Source organism: Salmo trutta, chromosome 35 (genome assembly GCF_901001165.1).
Source record: "Salmo trutta chromosome 35, fSalTru1.1, whole genome shotgun sequence".
Classification (NCBI taxonomy): Eukaryota; Metazoa; Chordata; class Actinopteri; order Salmoniformes; family Salmonidae; genus Salmo; species Salmo trutta.
The window spans coordinates 4,300,023-4,320,381 of NC_042991.1; the positions used below are offsets into that span (position 1 = coordinate 4,300,023).

General features: G+C 42.1%; 1 protein-coding gene across 3 annotated transcripts in view; it reads left to right on the forward strand.

The window, feature by feature from the left end:
• The window catches only part of LOC115174471 (ATPase family AAA domain containing 2B), a 156,562-nt gene that overhangs the window by 124,536 nt on the left and 11,667 nt on the right, over positions 1-20,359 (forward strand). For all 3 annotated transcript variants that reach the window (XM_029733017.1, XM_029733018.1, XM_029733019.1), the window contains 3 exons: positions 933-1,745; positions 2,887-3,014; positions 12,477-12,605. In XM_029733017.1, coding sequence (XP_029588877.1) covers positions 933-1,745; positions 2,887-3,014; positions 12,477-12,605 — 1,070 coding nt within the window. The remainder of the gene's footprint in view (positions 1-932; positions 1,746-2,886; positions 3,015-12,476; positions 12,606-20,359) is intronic.

Genomic DNA, 20,359 nt, shown 5'->3' on the forward strand with positions numbered 1-20,359 from the left:
CCCTGTGACACTTTTACTGCACTTTCTCAGATGGCATACTTCTGCTCTCTCTTCCCCCCCTATCCTACCATCAGTCATGTCCCTGCAGCAATAGCCCTGCTCGCCTTTCCTTTTCCCTTTGTTTCATCTCATCTCTTCCTCTCTCTTTCTCTGGCAGTGCTCTCTGATTACAACCACAGAGTGAAATACTGTCAACATCTCACACCAGAAATACTGTAATTTCCACCAGGACCTCTGCACCATAGTGAGGGAGGGGTGGCAACTCCATTATGCCAGACCTTTTAACTGGATAGTAATAGGAAATCCCCCCATGAGAGGGAATAGTGGGCAAATCCAGTTTGGCGCTGAGATATGGGGCACATCTGGGGCTGCTTTCAATTGTTTTCAATTAGAGGTTTGAACTCTCTGTCTGTCTCGCTCTCTGTCCCTCTGTCTGTTCAGTAGCCTGCCTCATCCACCTAGCAATTACTCCCAGACAGCCTCCCTCTGTGGGGCCCACTAACCTTGCCTTCCTGTGCCGTGTGGAACACAGGCCACACACACAAACCACTGCAATGGAGTGGACATCTGATGCCGCCCTAGCATTTAAGACCTGGCAGGGAGCATTAACAGGGCAACTCAATTGCTTGTTGTTAGTTGGTCCACGTTCATGTCACTCCAGTGAATTACCACTTAATGAAGGCCCATTTGTAAGGATTCTGTGTGTCTTCACATCAACTTATCATGGTCTTCTATTTAGACTACTAATTGAATCAAGTGTGTTAGACCAGGTCTGGAACAAAAGCCTGCACCCCCTGTAGCTCTCGTGTAATTGAGACTGGTGTGTGCGAGCAGAACCCGTGTAGTAGAGCCTGGTGTGGTTGTACTAACATAAGGTCTGTGTTCCATGTGACTGAACTTACCAATTTCTTTTTTTCCCTCTCTGCTTCCAGATCACATAAAAAGGAAAGCACGTCGGCGGCCATCTTGGGGGCGGGGCATCATTAGGAAGAAGAAGAACTACAAGAAGGGAACGGAGGTACCCAGCGACTCCTGTCTGACTCAGGACGAAGAGTCTTCCTGTGACACCATGTACCCTCAGCCCAACGGACACCACACACACCCTCACACATATGGCATCTCCACTGAGGAGGAGAGCTCCAATGAGGCCCCTAGGGGCCAGAGAACAGAGACGCAAGGGGAGAGCAACACAGGGATAGGGCCCAAGGAGGACGAGACACCAGCTACAGACGACAAAGCCAAATCTACATCCCCAGACAAAGACCCCCAGTCTAAAAGTGTGTCTTATTGTAAAAACAAGGAGCCTCAAGCCCAGGAGATCCAGTCTAAAGATGAAAGGTCGTCATCTAAAGATGAAGCGCTCCAATCTAAAGATGAGGGTTCCCAAGCCAAAAGCGAGAACCCCCAAGCCAAGCCTAAGGAGGAAGGTTTCCAGCCCATGGATGTTGAGAAGTTCCAGCCTAAAGACGACATGGTCCAGTCCAAGACTGAGCAGCAGTCGTCAGCCCCCACGCTGGCCACAGCACCAAATGTCCCTCGGGAGTGTGTGAACGGGAATGAGTCCATGGACAGCCTGGATTCCCAGGCCCTCAAGAGCTCTGAGACAGAGGGGCCTACAGCGGTCGAAGGTGAAGCGTCAGGGGAAGAGGAAGAAGTGTCGGCGTCTGCAGTGAGCAGAGGAACTCAGGAGGAGGACGGGAGGACAGGAGACACGGAGACGGGCAAGGAGGAGCAGGACAGAGAAGGTACAGAGGGGTTATCTGTGGTTAACTTTTTTACCTATTCCTAGTGCACCACCACACTCATTGCTGTCTTGGGGTAGAATCCTGACTTGATATATGCATGTCTAACTCAGACTTTTAAATAATGCATCATGTCAATGGGTTAATTTGAGTTACTCTGAGTACAGATGGCAAGTTCTGATCTTTCTCCGAGAGCACCAGACAGAAACACATCACACAGATTTTAACACAGTCAGCCTAACCTCGCATTACTTTTTCATTCACTGTAAAAGAACCGAAATATAATCATTTTGTTGATTGTCATCCAAGATATTTGATTTACACTGGGTTTGCTTGTAAAACGACAGGGCGTGAATTATCCAAGACATATGGCATGTGAAATATGAAATACTATCCTTTAGTCTACTCAGACAGCATATTTCAATGAAACCCTCAAAAGTCTGAGGTCCTGTACCTTTGTAGACTATCCAAGACCACTCTTAAGATTTATTCTCAAAAACAGTTTACTGCAAAAAAATTCACAAGGTTGGCTTTTTTCTCTCACATCATTTTTTTCTTTGGTCTTTAACCCTTGGCTGTTCATTTAGTGGCGTGTAGTGTCTGGGACAAGCCGATAGGCCTGTGAGTTTGTCAGCGTGTGTGTGTGCACATGAGTTTGTGCCTGCATGCGTACGTACGCAATACAATACAACTTTACAGTACGTGTGTGTGGTTTCTGGGACAAGCCAATAGGCCTGTGTGTGTGTGTGTGATTAACGACTCAGGGCTGTGGATTATCAGGGGCCAGCTGGAAGTCTGGAGCTACTTGGTGATTTGGGTGGCCTGGGGTAGTAGAGGTGGCCGGGGGAGATTTCTGCTTCCTCTATTGTGGCTTTTTTGGATCCTACAGGCAGTGTATTACCACGAACGCTGGTAGCAGTAAACTATAAGCCAACAGATCACAGGCTCTGAATGTAGAGGGGCAGCTATTCTCCTCATCTTTGATTGTCAGGCCTTTGCTTTCATCCAAACAAGCCTTGGCGTATGGATATGCTATGGTTCATTAGGTTCTAATAACTGGATAAATCATGGTGATTAACATATAGGTCAAAGGTGAGATTGTAGGTGGGCTGTATTGTTTACCTGTTCTCTCTTCCTGTTCCAGGCTGGTCCAAGGGGAGGAAGTGCAGAATGAGACAATCAGAGCAGCCAAAGGCATCAACTGAAGGGACAGAGGAGCCTCCACAGATTCCTCCACCACCTACACTAGTGGTCGATCAACAGCGACTCACGGTAAGGGATGGTGTGTGTGTGTGTGTGTTACCTCTATTTTCTAAGTAATGCTGAACATATCCCCGAGTATGAAAGTAATGAGTTGGGTAATAGTGGTTGTGTGTTGTATTTTAAGCACAATGCCCTTCCACAGCTTACTGTCTTGTGAATTCATCCATTCATGTTATCTTCAATGAGACCATTTTAAGCAGTGCCATCCCTCCAGTCATTTCCTAGCTGCATTATAACTGGCAATGTCCCCTTCCTAATCCCAGCCACACTACACGCTCATCTCCAATGCTTCCCTGCACACCGCTTTAATCCATCCCTTTCTCCTTTCATCCCTTCGTTCTGTCGCTCCCAAGCCCAGAGCACTCAACATTAGAGACTAATTCTGTCTCTCAGATGGGAGACAATCACCAGTCATTTTAATGGGCCCTAGTCAATGCTGTTGAGCAGCTGAGGGAAGTAAGGTTTGGGCAGAGTAAAGGAGCATGATGGGGTGGTTTAGACTATGACATTGAAGGAAGGAGAAAGTGGATGGGGGGGACTGGCCCTTAATCTTCCCCAGGCTCTTCATGCCTTCTCTGGATTTGCTGGTGTCACTCTCCCCCTTTCAGATGGATGCTCCTGATTCACCAGCCTAATATCGTCTCCTCGTGCTCTGTTGGAGACCCCAGTCTGCCCTCACTGTGTGGGTGTGTGTGCGCGCACAACGAGAGACACTCTACATCCCTATCATCCGAGAGGAAGGTTCCAATTTAAGTAGCAGGCAACAGGGCATCTCCACGTCTTCAGTCAATCAACAGGTGTTGTTCCTTCCATACAGCCATTTTAAGAATGCAGCCAGGACATGACTCAAACATGAGGCGCTAGCTCTGCGCTCCCTGCTCTCCACACTACGCTCCGTCAAGTTGGTCTCTGAACAGATTGACAGGATAAATGTATGAAACGATTCCCTGGCACTTTGCACGGTCACACTTAGGTTCCACCTAATACCCCGGGTATAAATTGGAGCTGTGCTTTCTCTTTTCCCAGGGACTCTTCTCTCTACCAACCAACCACCCAAACGGCCCTGTTAAGAACAGGAAGATGCAACATAGGTGTAGAGAAAGTGTTTCTGTGTCACGCTCTCCCTCCCTGCTATCAAATCATTATCTCCCTGTTGTTAGCATCGCCGCAGGGTGGCGGCAGAGATTGAGGGATGTGTGGTTCCCGCCTCTCCTCTCCCCTGACGGTGGCGTTCCTCAAAGTGATTGACAGGTCTGGTCACAGACTGGTCGCGGTGGACCGACGCTCCCGTTAAAGACGTAGGAGCCACGAGTCGTGGGTGGCTGACGCCACGAACCGTGGGAACGCTCCCTCCCTGTGAACGCGCACTGCACTAATCTGAGTCTTATTTGTTAGGCGGTAGAAAGAAGAGATATCTTTAAGAAACAGATTGTGAAAAGAGTGCACTGTGAATAATTGCTTTTTCATCCACCAGGATGAAAGACAGAACAAATTGAATTTCCGGTGAGCGGGGTGAGAGTGCGTTTAAGGCTGATATCTCCACAGTGGTCGGTAGGGCTGGTTCGCTGCCTGATATTAGGAGTGGTGTGGCACGTTCTGCTACTCCTCTCATCTTCTCTTAAGTTCATTGATTGGAGTAGTCTCATTACTTCTGACATTTAACTTAGATTGCAGGGCACCTGGAAACCCATTTGGAATGAGCAAAAATTCTGCTAGTTTGTTCAGTCCTCACACTGAGGTTCTGGAAATGGTTTGGCTCCAGCAGAGTTCTTCAGCCCTGCTCCTGGAAAGCTACATAGTGTGTAGACTTTTGTTGCAGCCCTGCACCAACACACCTGATTCTACTTAATAGCCTGCTTCTGGGTGGTTAGTTGAATCAGGCATGTTGATGCTGAGCTAAAGTAAAAAATACACTCTTGATTAGATAAGTATTCAACCCCCTTAGTCAATAAATGTTAGAATCACCTTTGGTAGTGATTACAGCTGTGAGTCTTTCTGGGTAAGTCTCTAAGAGCTTTCCACACCTGGATTGTGCAACATTTGAGTTATTCTTGAAAAATTATTCAAGCTCTGTCAAATTGGTGGTTGATCATTGCTAGACAACCATTTTCAGGTCTTGCCATAGATTAAGTCAAAACTGTAACTCGGCCACTCAGGAACATTCCCTGTCTTCTCGGTAAGCAACTCCAATGTAAATTTGGCCTTGTTTTAAGTTATTTTCCTGCTGAAAGGGGAATTCATCTCCCAGTGTCTTGTGGAAAGCAGATTGAACCAGTCCTTAACGATTACAAGCATACCCATAACATGAAAATATGCAGAGTGCTACTCCGTAATGTGTTGTGTTGGATTTGCCCTAAACATAACACTTTGTATTCATGACGAAAAGTGAATTATTTTGCTACATTTTTTTGCAGTATTACTTCAGTGCCTTGTTGCAAACATGTTTTTATGAGGCTTTCTTTGATACTCTGTCAATTAGGTTAGCATTGTGGCGTAACTACAATGTTGTTGATCAGTTTTCTCCTAGAGCAGCCATTAAACTGTTTTAAAGTCCACATTGGCGATATCACTGAGCAGATCTTTTTTATGGGCCTAATAATAAAGACCTAATTTAACAGTTAAAATGTATTACCATTTAATGTGGCACATGATGCTTTCATCTGATTGTCAGAAATCACCAGAAATCACTTAAAAAAAGTAGGCTACCTGTGTGCATGTTCGTCCACTCCAAAATAATCCAAACTGCAATGCATGTACACTCGCGCCATTTGATGAATAGACATTACAAAACAACAAAAAGTGTGCCTAATGACGTTCGGTCATTGCCATTGATTAGGCCTCCATTTAATTGATAAGTCTTGCTGCAAAATTGACTTTTTTTATTGCCTGAAAAGTCGGGACACCTAAAATGGGGCTGAAACTGTCCCGGGAAAAACAGGGTGGTTACCTTAACACACACAGTCAATTTACTAGACTAGGCAACAATGTGTAGGCTTATTACCATGAATTTCAAATAGGCCTACTGGTAGCCAGTGATGTAGTGTTAAAAATAGGTGGGTAAACTCTGGATGCTGGTCACGGTGGAAAAAAGTAACGTTCCCTATACTTTAAATGCATTTTTCTGAAAAGGTGGGTAAACTGCATTTAGTTGTGTTTACCCTCCACTACACCACTGCTGGTAGCCCTACTATCTCAGCAGAGACAATTTTACACACATGAATACCTGCAGAACAGGTAGCCTACATTCAATATAAAACAAGTTTAATCAAAACATGTTTACACCATAGTTCATGAGTTGTCCATAATTCATGAGGTCAATGTTTGGAGTCTTCACAGATCGTGTGACATAAAACACTACCTTTCTTTCCTTATATTAATTACATTTATGACCGTGTTATTTGTAATTATTAAGCATTTAACAATTGAATTAGAACATTGAACTTAAACCCTGTACGATTCCTGGACCTTGGAGAAATGCACTGTAAGTGTAACTATGCCTACGTAACAGTTCATTGTTTCTCCGTGAAAACAGTTCTCATGGGCGCACAAATCCAAAATATTGTAGGCCTTTGCAAAATCGAATGCTTCTGTCATTTACATTTTTTAATGCACATTGGTGTATCGCTGTAGGCTAGTTATCTAGTGATATTGGCAACCATCATCTGCTGATCCAGGAAACAACAAATATTGATAGAAAATTATAAGGCTAAATAATTGGTCTACTACTTCTGGCCACGTACGACACAGAGAACACCTTCCTGAAAAACAAAGCAATGACTGCTCTAAACAGCTGACTGATAAACGGAAACCATGATAAATCAATGGATAAATCGAATGCATTGGAATAAAGGCCATTTTATCAAGGGCGCATGGCAAACAAATGGCCAAAATGAGCAAGTACACTGACCACTGTAAAACATGTTTAACACTTATCTATATTTAGATCTTTGGTTGCATTTAGGGGAGCTAATGTCTCATTCAGGGGAGCTGAGCTTCCCTGTAATTCGAACCCTGGGGGAAAAGTCAAGGGTGTGAATACTTTCTGAAGGCACTGTAAGTGCCCTGGATTGCAGTAGAATCATCATCTATCAGGGAATCAATTCAATTTCTATCCACCTTGCCAAAGAACACGCGGGCTGGGCTACAAGACTTGGCCTGGCAATTTTCCTTAGATTTGTTTTACGCAGCTGCAAATGCCCAGTGTGCATTCATTGGCTGTTACACTGAAGAGTTCTCTCTCCCCGGTTGCCTGACTATTACAGCATGTCAAGATTTCCCATTTCAGAGCCGTCCGTCCACAGAAATGGCCCCATTTTCAGTTTGTCGTGTCTGCCCATTTCCAACACTAATAACAGCATGGTTCCATCCGGAGAGGGAGGGAGGCGGCTATTCTGAATGCCTGCTAGGGGAAGAAAACTGCTTAATGGCCGGTGCGATGCGTTTTGATTGTCAATAGAAATAAATAACTTTTGGGATGCTTCCTTTTCATTTGTACTCATTCCCGCTGATGTCCTTGACAGAGCGACCATTTGCATGTGATAATAGCTTTCCGTTTGGAGACCTGTCGTTTTGAAAAAGCTTCCATCCACATCGGCCACCAGTTACGGCACCATATCATGAAAACAAACGTGTGCGCCGATATACACACACACACACGTCCAAAACCACTCTCTGTAAGTGACTAACACACACACTGCAAATGTCGCCCCCCACACACACACACAAACACATGCACACTTTTATCCGCATTGTCAAAAGCGTTTTTGTGTGAAAGTGCATTTTTTTTTGGACATGCATTCATTTATGTCTGAGTTGTCAGATTGGGCCTAACTGCCTGAGGCTTGTTTGGTTTTGCTTTTGACACAAGACCGGAGATGAAAGGAGAGGGAGAGGAAAAAATAGGGAGGAAATGGAGATGTAGAAGAATTAGAAAAGGAAGGAGATGAGAAAAAAGCGAGTAGAGGAAGAGAAAAGCATGAGAGGAGAATAGCCTGTCCAAAGTTTTCCCAGATAAACGATAGCCCAGGGATCATCAACTAGATTCAGCTGCGGGATGATTTTTTTTTCTTGAGCGGTGGTTAGTGGGTTGGAAAATAATTACAAATAATTTGTAGATTGCTAATTGACCGCAAGAAGCCCAAACAGATATAACGTTTGACTAGAACATAATCATTTCAAACCTCTAAAATCTGAATCACTTGGAGCTGATTTGGTGTTTTTACAGTCGTATGTCCAACATTAACACCCCCAAAAATAAAAATAAATCCTGCTGTAGACCGGGCTAGGCCTAATTGCTGACCTCATCCACTTGTGAGTCTGTTACAGCTGGAACTGAGAACAACTCCAGCAGTCAGTCACTCCCTCTCGCTCTATTCTCAGCGCTTTCTTAATCAGCAGCAAACTCCTACATTGCAAGGCAGCCGCCAAAGCACTGCACTGTTGAGTATAATCTCACCAAGCACTACTGGAGTGAATATTGTACTAGAGTTAAAGTAAGAATTTAACTTCCAAGCTAGAGAGAGAAACAGGTTTCACTTATGTCTGAGACACAGGAGACTAAGGGTTTTACTGCTCTGTACTTCTCTTTTTTTCTCTTCTATTTTTAGAGAGGAGATTGTCTGTAGATGAAGTTTGCCAAAGGTGTCAACCATCTTTTATTCCCCATACCATGCCCCTGACACAGCCAAGTCCCCTCACCATGAGCCTAGTGTCCATACCAGGTTAACTTCTTAACACCTGTTGATCATGTCCAGATCACATCACCAGACCAACCACCTGCCCCGGTCTCCATCACATCTTTCCATCATAGCCTTTAATTTGCACTCTGGCACTGAGTCGGTATCTAGTGACACCTGTTCATTATGTCCCTCATAACACCTGTTGGTCATGTTCAGACCACCACCGTCACCTGGCCCGCTTTCCATCACATCATCATCCCACCCCTTCAGTCCATCATGTTGAAGGTCTGACGATGGCCTTTAACTTGAAGTGCTTATCTGCTATGGATGCTAGCCTCGTGTGTCTGTTTGAGTCTGTAGGGAGTAGCGAGTGAGGGCGCTGCATAATTTGATTCCTCCATCACATTCACATTACTCATGACACAGACCCTGGACCCCTCTGAGGTGTCAGCCTTGTGATACTTTATATGTGCCACATGTTACGCAACTCTGTGTGTCCTCGCGCTCCCAATCCGTGTGACTTGGCAGTGTCTCCCGGGCATTTCACTCCTTTCTGGAGATTGGAATTCGTGTTGCAACAGTTGCAAATCACCCACTACACTCCTCTCCTTCCCTCCTGCTTTCTGTTCATTTCAACTCTAGATTTTCTCTTGAAGCGTGAATCATTTATATTTCATCCTTAACACGGACGAGACAAGATTACATAAAAATTAAAATGGGAATGTTCCTCTCTTTAAAGGCTGATTTTGAAAGCTTAATAACATTGCTGGTGGTGATAGATACTGTGGCACATCCAGTATCCCCTCCCCCCCCCTGCTTCTGACTTTCTGCCTCTCTTTCTCCCCATCTCGCTCTGCCACTCTCGCTTGCTGCACTTAAATCCCAGGGCTACAGCGGCAGGCTCACCTGTGTGTTTTCTACCAGCCTACACAGCCCTCTGCAGCCTTCCTGACACCAACACAGCTCTTAACACCAATGAAGAGTAGTGTTCAGCATTGCTCCTGATGCTGCGATCAACACTGGCACACAGTCCTCCATATTAAACGCTACGAAAAGGCCTTGCAATGCACAAAGACCCGATAGACTGGCAAAACCAGATGGTCAATCACACTTAATATAGCTATCACAACATTGTCCAGTGATCTCATAATATCAGCACATGACCATAATGTATTCGCTCTTTCCCTTTTTATAAACATTCTAAAAGTTTTGTGGGGTGAATGCTTATCACACGTTTAGTGTGAAATGTTCTTTACCAGTAAGGAATCATCACAGATTAAGGGCTGGTGTTAAGTAACGCTAACATTTATACACTAATAACCACCTGCTCTGCAGGGTGAGACATTTTTATATGCCAATGTAACACTAACCTAAATGTAAGTCATCAGCGCTCCAGTTCAAAGCATTCACACCCCATGCTGTGACTATTTCTGTACCCCGTCATAAGCTGTGACTTGGTCTCCATTTCAGACATTCAAAGGGCTGGGCTCTAGGAGCTGTGTGTGTGTGTGTGTGTGTGTGTGTGTGTGTGTGTGTGTGTGTGTGTGTGTGTGTGTGTGTGTGTGTGTGTGTGTGTTTTGAAGAGTTGGTAGGGTGTGTGTTCCAGGATAGAGATGTTGGTCATAACTGGGTCCTGTTCTCAGGTTCAGTCTTATATTCTTAGGATCACAGACAGCCTGTCAGTGGCCTTGTTAGCTGCCTTTAATGGGCTGAAACATGCAGGGAACGCAGCCGCATTGAGTTGGCAGTGTGTTTACAGATGGGTCCATGTGTGCATAGTTGTGCATGGAGACGGGGCTGTGTGTGTCTGCAGGGTTAGGTGTGTGTCTGCAGGGTTAGGTGTGTGTTTGGGGAGACGTGTATGTAGAGTTGGGTGTGTGTGCGCACTGTTGGCACACTGATGTAGTCATCTGCCTGGCCGCATGCTGTGCTTCAGCTGATAGGACAGAGTTTAAAGCCATGGCTATGACACCTCGTCTTCCCGTCCTCTCTTGTTTCGTTCTCTCCCTTGCTCTTTCTTTCCCCCCCTCTCCCCCTCCTCCTCTGTACCTTAGAGGGTCCATCAGCAAAATAAGAGGGTAGAGAGAGGGAGAAGAGGCTGAGCGAGAGGACAGGGGGATAAAGATGTGCTGTGATGGGAAGGAGGGTGGTGGGGAGAGGTGCCTTTAATGGTCCGTATCACAGCCCCCTTTAACAGGCTGGATTACTGCTCCTTTGTGTGCTTGGAGCTCACTACCTCAGGGGGTCCGCTAGCCCCACCCCCCACACACACACACACACACCACTTACCCCCGCTGTCACTATTGGCCTGGGCAACTGGAAAAAGGCACAGCACTGATTAAATCAGCTGGCTAACAAGGGGAGAGGGGAGATGTTTAGAGAGACGAAAGGTAAGGGATTTTAGGACTAAAGGGGATAAGATTAGAAGCAGAGGCCTAGATGTGGAGAGACGGGTTGAAAAGGAGGGGGAACTTATACACTGAACAAAATATACACACCACGCAACAATTTCAAAAACGTTACTGAGTTCAAATATGGAAATCAGCCCATTGAAATATATTCATTAGGCCCTAATCTATGGATTTTAAATGACTGGGAATACTGAAGAAAAAGAAAGTAGGGGCGTGGATCAGAAAACCAGTCAGTATCTGATGTGACCACCATGCCTGATGCAGCGTGACATCTCCTTCACATAGAGTTGATCAGGCTGTTGATTGTGGCCTGTGGAATGTTGTCCCACTCTTCAGTGTCTGTGCGAAGTAGATGGATATTGGCGGGAACTGGAACAGAAATGCTCAATGGGTGGCATGTGAGTATGCAGACCATGGAAGAACTGGGACATTTTCAGCTTCCAGGAATTGTCTAAAGATCCTTGCGACATGGGGCTGTGCATTATCATGCTGAAACATGAGGTGATGGCGGCGGATGAGTGGCACGACAGTGGGCCTCAGGATCTCGTCATGGTATGTCTGTGCATTCAAATTTGCCATCAATAAATATGCCATCGTTGTCCGTAGCTTATGCCTTCCCCGAGTGGCGCAGCGGTCTAAGGCACTGCATCTCAGTGCAAGGGGCGTCGCTACAGTCCCTGGTTCGAATCCAGGCTGTATCACATCCAGCTGGGATTGGGAGTCCCATAGGGCGGCACACAATTGTTACGTTTGTATTTTTGTTCAGTATAGATACAGTAGTGAGATAGATGGGTAAACGAGAGAGTCATACTTCTCTCCAAGTGTTCAGAGAGTCACTGTGTCATTATTTGCAGTTGAAAGAGACACACCCATCCCCTCACTTTGATAAGGAGAAGCCCACGCCTTGTTCTTCTGACACACGCACCTCCTTCCCCGTCACTTTCTTTTATTGCCTGGCATCTAATGACTGTAAATCTAGTCGCTGTGTGATTGCTATTTCAGTCCTATGGATTTTGATCCACACACAATGTGGCAAGCTGAGAATGAGCAGGTCAATTGAAAGGGCCTTTGACTGTCCAAAGTGCTTAATTAAAGTAGCAGACAAATGTAAACACTGAGCTAATTATGATTAGCCTTAATTAGCTGTCCCTCTGATCTTAATTGCTTTTGAATAAAGCTGACCTCTCTGTGTGCGAGAGAGTTGCACACGTGATGTGAAGGCAGGGTATGCGTTTATGTTCCCTGTTGCATTAAATGCTGTATTTGTGTTCTGCTTGTGCGTGTCTATGGCTTGAATGTGTCCTCTCTAGAGGGAGCTTGTTGTTTCTCATGCGTATAATAACATAGTATAACGTGTGTGTGTGTGTGTTCTCCTCTCCCAGGCCCTCTTGGACACAGTGGTACAAAGGAGTGAAGGCTACAGCGTGGAACGCTTGGAGAGACTCTTCTCTCTCCTCAGTCAGTGCATCTACCAACACCGACTGGACTACGACAAGACACGGCTACAGGAGGTTAGACGGACACACGCGTAGCTAGACACACAGACAAAAGCTTATTTGGCCCTCCAAATGCGGTAGATGTGTGCTTGGTTCCTGAAAACTTATGTGGAGTTTGAAGGCTATTACAGGAGTGAATGTAGTAATGACTGTAGCACACGGAGGTTGTCAGACAATGTGTCAGTGACAGAGGGAGTAGCCAGTGTTGTCATATTAACTAGAGGCTTATAGCGATGTCTCTGGCTCGTGCCGTCAGTGGAGAGCTGGGGTGCTGCTTTGGACACACAGGTTGGCCAGCCGCTGGAGAGAGGAGGGTTGTTTGTATGCCTGGTCAGTGTTGGTATTTCTCCTGTCCTGTAGGGCTGGTCAGTATACCGGTATTGATGCAGGGACCAGTTTGGGTTTTTACTTTACCTTCTATACTAGTATTTGAATGTTTGGTTTGTTAAATGTGATACGCCATGTGTAATGTCAATTTTTATAGTTTAACTTCGCTATTTGAGTCATCTCTCTCCGCTCTTTCTCTCCATGCCACTTTCCACACAGACCAAGCCACGCCCCCTGTCACTCAAGGAGCGCATTTAATGTTCCTCAACCACGAGACACTTGCATTCAGTCTGCATGGTCAATGCAGCCATGTTTTCACTGTGCTTCTTAATATAAATCCACTAGAGTTCTATAATGACACTATTAGTTTGTTTCTTACATCAGCCAACAGCTAGTTTGTCTTTTCTTAGCAAGTTCACGCTAATAGCTAGCTAGCTAATAAATGTACTGAGTAAGTGCAAACGTAGCCAGCTAATACAGCCTGATAATACCAGTGAGGGTGTTGACCTAAATCAGCATGTTGTTTGTGCAACAGTATCTTCTAAATCAAAGAGGAATATGTTAGCTACATGAAGTAGTTAAGAGAAAACACACAATGTTGCCAAAGCTTATAGGGTCCCCTAGGAAACACTTATCACTTTAGTTCCTACCCTGTCACAATAACTGCTTCCTGGCATTTTAATTCGTTGTCATCTCAAACAACACTCAAGGTGCCCACTATTATATTCTAACTCTAAAATTAGAATAGTCATTCTATTTCCATGATTCCAACAGTTTTGCTCTAATTCGCAACATTTGGTTAGAAATAAGTCCTAGGTTATTTGCCCATATCGTGCAGCCCTACGTGGCAGTGTGAATTCTCAATTGAGCAGTGGTGTAAAAATACTTTCAAGTACTACTTTACTACTATTTTGGACAGTTTTTACTTCACTGCATTCCTAATGAAAATACTGTACTTTTTACTCCATACATTTTCCCCGACACCTAAAAGTACTCGTTACATGTTGAATGCTTAGCAGGACAGTAAAATGGTCCAATTCATGCACTTGTTAAGAGAACATCCCTGGTCGTATACTGCCTCTGATCTGGAGGACTCAATAGCACACGGAGGTTGTAAATTATTTGTAAATTTGTTTGTAAATTATGTCTGAGTGTTGGAGTGTGCCCCTGGCTATCCGTAAATATATATATCTTTTTTTTTAACTAGAAAGTGGTGCCATCTGGTTTGCTTAATATAAGGAATTTGACATTTACTTTTTGATACTTAAGTATATTTAAAACCAAATACTTTGACTTTTACTCAAGTAGTATTTTACTGGGTGACTCATTTTCACTTCAGTAATTTTCTATTAACATATCTTTACTTTTAGTCAAGTATGACAATTGGGTACTTTTTCCACCACTGCAATTGAGTGCAGGAAATGCAGAAATGATAAAAGTGCTGAAATTTGTTTTGGTTGAATTGAACAGTATAAAACAATCAAAATGGAGAAAGACTCATTGAAATCACTTGGAATGTATGTGTTGCCACCCTAAGTTCACACACTACTCATAAAGCAAATGTACAACTTTGATTATTCAAAAACTAAAAATTACCGTCCAATTTAAAAAAAAATACTGTGATATAATATTTTGGCCATATCGCCCAGCCCTACTGTCCAGGGAGCGTGAGCAGAGGAAAATTAAATGCCGACAGTTACTTGTAGCTAATTTTAGTCCAAAGTGTTGGTATTCCTGACTCATATAATGCCTGTTGAGAGCACAATCAGGAATACCAACACTTTGTATTTTCATAAATGAAAACACACTATTACTCAACAACAACAACACTAAAATAAAGTGCAAAGTGCGTGTAAAATCCATATGTAAACATGGCTCAGACATTGTATAGGCCTATGCTATAAGGTTTTCTGATAAAGAGAAAGAGGACGTGTCTGTAGCGCAGTATTTCTCATTTCCCACACCGGGGGTAATGTGATGGGCTGTCACTGTTAAGCAGCTTTCTGTAGTAAGCGCAACTCATGGTGCATTGGCCAATTCATTGACAACTTTTGCTTTAGATTGCTTCTATAGAGCGGATACTACCGATTTTGTTGAAATGGGTGCAAGGGTGAAATTCGTAACGTGACTTGAGCACTTTCACGAGGTGCTAAATCCCCGTATTCTTCTCAAACCCTGAGAAGAACAGAATGTGTACATGTATATGTGTATGTATGTATGTATGTGTGTATGTATGTATGCACGTGTATGTATGCACGTGTATGTGTGTACGTATGCACGTGTACTCACGTGCGTATGTGTACGTATGTGTACGTATGTGTACGTATGTATGTGTGCGTATGTGCGTGCGCGTGTATGTATGTGTGTCTATGTACGTGTATGTATGTATGTACGTACATACGTACATGTATACATACGTGTGTATGTGTACATGTACGTGTATGTATGTGTACATGTACGTGTATGTATACATACGTGTGTATGTGTACATGTACGTGTGTATGTGTACATGTACGTGTATGTATGTGTACATGTACGTGTATGTATGTGTACATGTACGTGTATGTGTATGTATGTGTACGTGTATGTATGTGTACATGTACGTGTATGTATGTGTATGTATGTGTACGTGTATGTATGTGTATGTATGTGTACGTGTACGTGTATGTGTACATGTATGTATGTGTATGTGTACGTGTATGTGTACGTGTATGTGTACGTGTACGTGTGTATGTATGTGTACGTGTATGTATGTGTACGTGTATGTATGTGTACGTGTATGTATGTGTACGTGTATGTATGTGTACGTGTATGTATGTGTATGTATGTGTACGTGTATGTATGTGTACGTGTATGTATGTGTACATGTACGTGTATGTATGTGTACATGTACGTGTATGTACGTGTACATGTATGTGTGTATGTACGTGTACATGTATGTGTGTATGTACGTGTACATGTATGTGTGTATGTATATGTGTGCGTGTACGTGTACATGTATGTGTGTATGTATATGTGTGCGTGTATGTATGTATGTGTGCATGTATGTATGTGTACATGTATGTATGTATGTATGTGTGTGTGTATGTATGTATGTATGTATGTATGTATGTATGTGTGTGTGTGTGTATGTATGTGTGCGTGTATGTATGTATGTGTGCATGTATGTATGTGTACATGTATGTATGTATGTATGTGTGTGTGTATGTATGTATGTATGTATGTATGTATGTATGTGTACATGTATGTATGTGTACATGTATGTATGTATGTGTACATGTATGTATGTATGTATGTATGTGTACATGTATGTATGTATGTATGTGTACATGTATGTATGTATGTATGTGTACATGTATGTATGTGTACATGTATGTATGTATGTGTGTATGTATGTATGTGTACGTGTATGTATGTGTACGTGTATGTATGTGTACGTGTATGTATGTGTACGTGTATGTATGTGTACGTGTATGTATGTGTACTGTATGTATGTGTACGTGTGTATGTACGTGTACGTGTGTGTACGTGTATGTACGTGTATGTACGTGTACGTGTATGTACGTGTATGTACGTGTACGTATGTGTGCATGTACGTGTACGTATGTGTGCATGTACGTGTACGTATGTGTGCATGTACGTGTACGTATGTGTACATGTATGTGTACATGTACGTGTATGTATGTGTACATGTACGTGTATGTATGTGTACATGTACGTGTATGTATGTGTACATGTACGTGTATGTATGTGTACGTGTATGTGTACATGTATGTGTACATGTACGTGTATGTATGTGTACATGTACGTGTATGTATGTGTACATGTACGTGTATGTATGTGTACGTGTATGTATGTGTACGTGTATGTATGTGTACGTGTACGTGTATGTATGTGTACGTGTATGTATGTGTACGTGTACGTGTATGTATGTGTACGTGTACGTGTATGTATGTGTACGTGTATGTATGTGTACGTGTATGTATGTGTGTCTGTACGTACATACGTACATGTATACATACGTATGTACGTGTATGTGTACATGTACGTGTATGTATGTGTACATGTACGTGTATGTATGTGTACGTGTATGTATGTGTACGTGTATGTATGTGTACTGTATGTATGTGTACGTGTGTATGTACGTGTACGTGTATGTACGTGTATGTACGTGTACGTGTATGTACGTGTATGTACGTGTACGTATGTGTGCATGTACGTGTACGTATGTGTGCATGTACGTGTACGTATGTGTGCATGTACGTGTACGTATGTGTACATGTATGTGTACATGTACGTGTACATGTATGTGTACATGTACGTGTATGTATGTGTACATGTACGTGTATGTATGTGTACATGTACGTGTATGTATGTGTACATGTACGTGTATGTATGTGTACGTGTATGTGTACATGTATGTGTACATGTACGTGTATGTATGTGTACATGTACGTGTATGTATGTGTACATGTACGTATGTGTATGTGTACGTGTATGTATGTGTACGTGTATGTATGTGTACGTGTACGTGTATGTATGTGTACGTGTACGTGTATGTATGTGTACGTGTATGTATGTGTACGTGTATGTATGTGTGTCTGTACGTACATACGTACATGTATACATACGTATGTACGTGTATGTGTACATGTACGTGTATGTATGTGTACATGTACGTGTGTGTATGTGTACGTGTGTGTATGTGTATGTATGTGTACATGTGTGTATGTATGTGTGCGTGTATGTATGTGTGCATGTATGTATGTATGTGTGCATGTATGTATGTATGTGTGCATGTATGTATGTATGTGTACATGTATGTATGTATGTATGTATGTGTACATGTATGTATGTGTACATGTATGTATGTGTACATGTATGTGTACGTGTATGTATGTGTACATGTACGTGTATGTATGTGTGTCTATGTACGTACATACGTACATGTATACATACGTATGTATGTGTATGTGTACATGTATGTGTACATGTACGTGTGTGTATGTGTACGTGTATGTGTACGTGTACGTGTATGTATGTGTACATGTACGTGTATGTATGTGTACATGTACGTATGTGTACATGTACGTGTATGTATGTGTACATGTATGTATGTGTACGTGTATGTATGTGTACGTGTACGTGTATGTATGTGTACGTGTACGTGTATGTATGTGTGTCTATGTACGTACATACGTACATGTATACATACGTATGTACGTGTATGTGTACATGTACGTGTATGTATGTGTACGTGTACGTGTGTGTATGTGTACGTGTATGTGTACGTGTACGTGTATGTATGTGTACATGTGTGTATGTGTGTATGTATGTGTGCGTGTATGTATGTATGTGTGCGTGTATGTGTGCGTGTATGTATGTATGTGTGCGTGTGTGTATGTATGTATGTATGTATGTATGTGTGCATGTATGTATGTATGTATGTATGTATGTGTGCATGTATGTATGTATGTATGTATGTGTACATGTATGTATGTATGTATGTGTACATGTATGTATGTGTACATGTGTGTATGTATGTGTACGTGTATGTATGTGTACATGTACGTGTATGTATGTGTGTCTATGTACGTACATACGTACATGTATACATACGTATGTACGTGTATGTGTACATGTACGTGTATGTATGTGTACATGTACGTGTATGTATGTGTACATGTACGTGTGTGTATGTGTACGTGTATGTGTACGTGTACGTGTATGTATGTGTACATGTGTGTATGTGTGTATGTATGTGTGCGTGTATGTGTGCGTGTATGTGTGCGTGTATGTATGTGTGCGTGTATGTATGTGTGCGTGTATGTATGTATGTGTGTATGTATGTATGTGTGCGTGTATGTATGTATGTGTACATGTATGTATGTATGTGTACATGTATGTATGTATGTGTACATGTATGTATGTATGTGTACATGTATGTATGTATGTGTACATGTATGTATGTGTACATGTATGTATGTATGTGTACATGTATGTATGTATGTGTACATGTATGTATGTATGTGTACATGTATGTATGTGTACATGTATGTATGTATACATGTATGTATGTGTACATGTATGTATGTATGTATGTATGTATGTGTACATGTATGTATGTATGTGTACATGTATGTATGTATGTATGTGTACATGTATGTATGTGTACATGTATGTATGTACATGTATGTATGTATGTGTACATGTATGTATGTATGTGTACATGTATGTATGTATGTATGTGTACATGTATGTATGTATGTATGTGTACATGTATGTATGTATGTATGTGTACATGTATGTATGTATGTGTGTGTACATGTATGTATGTATGTATGTATGTGTGTGTACATGTATGTATGTATGTGTACATGTATGTATGTATGTGTACATGTATGTATGTATGTATGTATGTATGTGTACATGTATGTATGTATGTATGTATGTGTACATGTATGTATGTATGTATGTGTACATGTATGTATGTATGTATGTATGTGTACATGTATGTATGTATGTATGTATGTATGTGTACATGTATGTGTATGTATGTGTACGTATGTATGTGTACATGTATGTATGTGTACATGTATGTATGTGTACATGTATGTATGTGTACATGTATGTATGTGTACATGTATGTATGTGTACATGTATGTATGTATGTATGTGTACATGTATGTATGTATGTATGCGTACATGTATGTATGTATGTATGCGTACATGTATGTATGTATGTGTACATGTATATGTGTGTATGTATGTGTACATGTATGTATGTGTACATGTATGTATGTATGTATGTATGTGTACATGTATGTATGTATGTGTACATGTATGTATGTATGTGTACATGTATGTATGTATGTATGTGTACATGTATGTATGTATGTGTACATGTATGTATGTATGTGTGTGTACATGTATGTATGTATGTATGTGTACATGTATGTATGTATGTATGTGTACATGTATGTATGTATGTGTGTGTACATGTATGTATGTATGTATGTATGTGTGTGTACATGTATGTATGTATGTGTACATGTATGTATGTATGTGTACATGTATGTATGTATGTATGTATGTATGTGTACATGTATGTATGTATGTATGTGTACATGTATGTATGTATGTATGTGTACATGTATGTATGTATGTATGTGTACATGTATGTATGTATGTATGTGTACATGTATGTATGTATGTATGTATGTATGTATGTATGTATGTATGTGTACATGTATGTGTACATGTATGTATGTGTACATGTATGTATGTGTACATGTATGTATGTGTACATGTATGTATGTGTACATGTATGTATGTGTACATGTATGTATGTGTACATGTATGTATGTGTACATGTACGTTTGTATGTGTACATGTACGTTTGTATGTGTACATGTACGTGTGTATGTATGTGTACGTGTGTA